The 4590-nt window shown below is 39.7% G+C and overlaps 1 protein-coding gene across 1 annotated transcript in view; it reads right to left on the bottom strand.

The window, feature by feature from the left end:
• Positions 1 to 599: 599 nt before the first annotated feature.
• STX8 (syntaxin 8) overlaps positions 600 to 4590 on the bottom strand; it is a 174129-nt gene continuing 170138 nt past the window's right edge. Inside the window, exon 8 of the mRNA XM_019542765.1 lies at positions 600 to 1712. Coding sequence (XP_019398310.1) covers positions 1645 to 1712 — 68 coding nt within the window. The 3' untranslated portion in view covers positions 600 to 1644. The remainder of the gene's footprint in view (positions 1713 to 4590) is intronic.

The raw sequence follows: 4590 nt of genomic DNA, 5'->3' as shown, positions 1-4590 counted from the left end.
ACTCCTCCCATAGTCATGAGAAAGAAATTTATGTGATGGTTTGATCATATGAACTACTCCTATAAGGCTATTTTCTATATAACCAACACGCCCAATTTTGGCTACTTATACAGTGAAACATTCACAGGGATTGAATAGCTCAGGGATCAGTAACACAGTAGGGCTCTTTTCAGTTCCAGAGCAGAGATCAACTAAACCTAGTGATTTAGATTCATTCAGCTCTTAGTGTCCCTGTCATGCCATATCACATATAACCACTAGAGTTTCAGTATCTGCTCTAAAGTAAGTTGGTCATGGACCCTGAAAATGCAAAGAAGTCCAGTTGCATACCTGATGATCTTTGCCTGCATTATGGCACATTGGCAGAAGATGTTATAAGGGAGGATTTTGATTGTCAGTGCCAAGAACCAAATGCTCATTTTAAAAATCCATATCATCCAGTGCTGAGATTGCATGAGGTGAGGACTAGCTTGGGGCTACAGGAACCATTAAAATGCATGTGAAAAAGACATTTCAAAATAATGGCAACATTAAAAAATAAATTAAACATGAAACTATTAAGACATAGTAGGAAAAAAGAAAGCCAGTAGAAAACAATATATAAACAAATTGACTTTTATTCAGTGCTATTGCTTGCTCTATCCATTCAATCAAGTTGGCACATATATGAAAATAATAGTTTTTGGCCAGAAATAAGCATTGCATTTCTTTTTCATTAATGAGTTTTAAATACTTGTATTTTCCATTACAGGTTTAACAAACTGTGGAACATTATAAAAGAAAGAGAAGCAGAAATCTGGGCTTGAGATTAGTACATGGACTCTATTTTATCTTCTGCAGTTTAGTTGGCTGTGTTAAAACTTGCCTCAGTACAAGTTAAAGCACACTTACCAGAAAGTCTCAGCTCCTTATGAGAACATTTTGGGCAGTGCTTTCCACTTGCATGCACCTGGCTGTACTAAACCTTGAAAAGACCCTCAGCTATTTACGTTTCTATTTGCGGAGATCAACACTGATAATTCTCACAACAGCCAAAAACTGAGTCATAGTTGAATGCACTTCTAAGGTTTATCTGAAATACTAAATCAATCCCGTTCCACCTTACCATCAGACATCGTTGTAGGGTTATACCCGCTCTCAGACTTTATGGATATCCAGTATAAATGAGCTCTTTAAAACATTCACGTCCTTGTAAGATGAAAAGTCTTAATTCTCAAGAGAAGCACTAGAGTGAAAGAACTCCACGTATGTACTACAAGAATCATGTCTTAAGAGTTTATAGAAAATTGAAACCCTCAGGACAGTTGATGTCGACACAAGGGAGAGGGGGCATGGCAGATCTATATGATCATTTGCTTAGAAATGGGTGCATCAAGGAGTAAATTATAAAAAAAAAATGTGTCTATCTCCAGTTGTGCCTCCTTTAAATACAAAATTCAGGTAGTAAAGGAGCCCTTTTCAAGGTAGCCACAACTGTCTGGCTATGGACTTTGTGCAGAAACTGATGCATGTCAGACACAGCTTCATTCTAATACTGTTGAGTTTATTTTAAAACACAAAACGTGTTTGCACTCTTGTTCTGCTCTGGTGTCATCCATACTCCACCACTGATATGCAGCATCTCTGACAGTTCCTGAATTCATATTATTTTGTTGGCCAGACGGCAACCACTGCTATCGCAATCAGCAACAAGACAATCACCACCAGCATTCCTAGAAGAAACAAAACAAAATTAAATTACTGCTTTAGGTTTATCTGAAGGAATTTTTAAAAGAAACTTCCTTTAGAGTTTCTCCCTTTACTTCTCCCTTGAAAGAAAGTGCTATTTAGAGGATTCAACTGCCAAAAAATTTTCAATTAGAACTAAAGCCAGATGCTTTCAAGTTGATACTTGGGCAGTATTTTAACTGCAAAGTCCTATTTTTGGTAGGATTATTTGTTAAAGCTTTCAAGGCTGATACTAAGACCACTATTTTTGCCACGCTAAGAGTGCATGTTTAAAGAGAGACATCCCCTACTTTGGGTCCCAGTCCTGAAGACTTATGAACCTGCTTAGTTGTACCGATTTTCTACAGACTCCAAGCAGGGACTAACGTGCCTAAATCTTCGCAAGACTGCACTTTCTTCTTAGAACCACCAGAACCCTTAATTAGCACTCTCTCTCTGCACAAAGTAAAGTATTGAAACCTTGTAGATTTATATCCTGCACTGTCCCACATGGACAGAGCAGCTTACAATAAACCACCCACAGAGAATGAACAACTGTAGAGTCTCCAAACAGCCCCCAAAACTTGAAAACTCCACCCCCCCCCCCAACCAATTACTACATCCCTCCCTACAAGCAAACCATCTGGCCCAACATTTCTCAACCTGTGTGTGGGTTGCAAGAATATACGAAAGGGTCACAAACAAACTTTAAAAATGGATTCTCCTTTAAAGGAGAAAATGTGGGAAACTGGCTTTTCCTTTGCTGGCTGGCAGAGTTGCAGCCTGCAAGGAGCCACTTGGGGTTCACCATGCCCTCCATACATCCACCTCCTGCCCCACATACTGGGGGGCTGGGGCCTGGGTACAGGAGGCAGCAAGTCAGGAGTGAGGGCACTGGGTGGGGACTAGCCATCCAAGTTTACAAATGGGTCCTGATACAAAAAAGGTTGACAACCACTGCTCTGGCCAATCCCAACCATGCTTCTCAACCACCAGTTACAATCAAATATAAGAAATCTCTTCCTACTTCCACCACCCCCTGTCCATCCAACTCCCACTACCCTGCCTCATCCTCAGAGAGATCCTTTTCTCCTCCCCCAATGACCTGTCCAAGCTTGCAACTCCCCTCCTACAGAGGGCTGCCCCACACAACTTCTCCACCCTGACAAGCAACATTAAATTCAAAAGAATCTTAATGAAAAGAAAAGGAAAGGCCCTCTGTTTTGGCCTCGGTCACACACAAAGGGCAACACTAAAGGGGGCTCTTAAGTATCACCCCTTGGCATCACCCCAGGGTGGTCTGACAACCTTGCATGGCCATGCAAGCTTGCTGGGTCCTTGCATATGAAGTTGCTGCTGATATACAGGTAATTTTACTGCTGAGGGAGGAAACTATTTGCAAAGCAAAAAGTTAGTTTTGTTGAACACACACACAAACTGTGGAAAACAAAGAGCAATGATCACAATAAAGAATCTAACAAGTGCTATGCCAAACCATGCAGCAGATGCATGTTTGTGTGATTTTTCCTTTCCAAAAATCTTATTAGCTGAGATGCTGTAAATACTGGGCTAGGCTCACAAAATATTGTGACAATTTATTTGCTCAGGTATGAAACAACACTACTTCCTCACCCCTAGCCAGAAAAAGAGCGTTAAAAGAGTGAAACAAGGTGTCTTTAAAACCTACTCAGATTCACAAGAAATAACTACTGAAAGCCTTAGCTAAGTTGACAGTGGGCAAGGCCCTTTTTCATTTGGGCTGGCACTCAGCAAAGCAAGGTAAAATTGGAGTACTGTTATGGGAGTTGCTACATAATCATCTCTCTTATTTCATATGTTTAAGTTTGTTTCTCTTTTTAGTATAAGCTGCCCCGAGTCTTTTTTGCAGAGTAGCATATAAATCTAACAAATAAAACACAAATAAATAAATAAATAGCTACATGGAACTAGTTTTGCCAGACCACTTCATCTTCCTTATGTTTCGAAGGGTATTAGCTGCTTCTCTTAGCTGAAATATTAGTTTCACATCTTGCAAGAGGAGTACATTGTAGCAATGTTGATGATAAACCCATCTCTCCCCTAAAAATAAATCCCCTATTATTAAAACTCTTGGCAAAATTTCTTGGCTAACTGCACAATGTCCTATGCATTTCACTCAACAGTGTAGCACACATTGGCTTCTCCTCAGATTTAGCCCTCTTTGAATTATTAAACAGACTTTCTTCTTTTTTTTTTACTTCAATATCTGCTCTCAAGTATCCCCTTCAGAGCTGTGTGAACCACATCAGGTCTTCAAGCGTGGAAAAAACGTCCCTTCGTTTGGTCTGCTAACAGATGAGTATTACTCAACCACATGCAATATTTACAAGTCCAGCTCATAGCAATTAAAAAAGGATATATTAAAATAAATCCTCTTTCCAAACTGGAAAAGAATATTAGACATGGCTCTTCATAAACAGTGTCATGTTTTCTGTGCAGAAATTGTTTCAGTGCCATGCATATTTTTTTCCAGAGAAATGGAGTTGCCACCAACATTATTTTTCATAACTGGGTGCTAGTACATATCTGAATTTAGTGCTACTAGCAAGTCACCAGATTAATGCAGTCAATATCTCATGCACCAGGCATGGATTTATCTTCCTAGGAAAGCTGCTTTAATCTAAATATCATAGAAGCCAGTATCAGAATGCAGTCCTGTGTTTCAGGTAGCATTTGTTTTCCTTTACTTAAACCCCCCCCCCCCACACACACACACACTTTTCACAGCTGTATTATAAACTACTTGCTTGGGGACATTTTAATCATTGTAAGAAGAAAGTAAACCTTTTTTGTCAAATTCTGTTTTGGTGCAACTCCTTAGTAACTTAAAATGCTCAGGGGGAG

Source organism: Crocodylus porosus, unplaced genomic scaffold (genome assembly GCF_001723895.1).
Source record: "Crocodylus porosus isolate Cpor-Errol unplaced genomic scaffold, CroPor_comp1, whole genome shotgun sequence".
Classification (NCBI taxonomy): Eukaryota; Metazoa; Chordata; order Crocodylia; family Crocodylidae; genus Crocodylus; species Crocodylus porosus.
The sequence above is the reverse complement of the archived record's forward strand: the minus strand, read 5'-3'. Positions and strand labels throughout refer to the sequence as shown.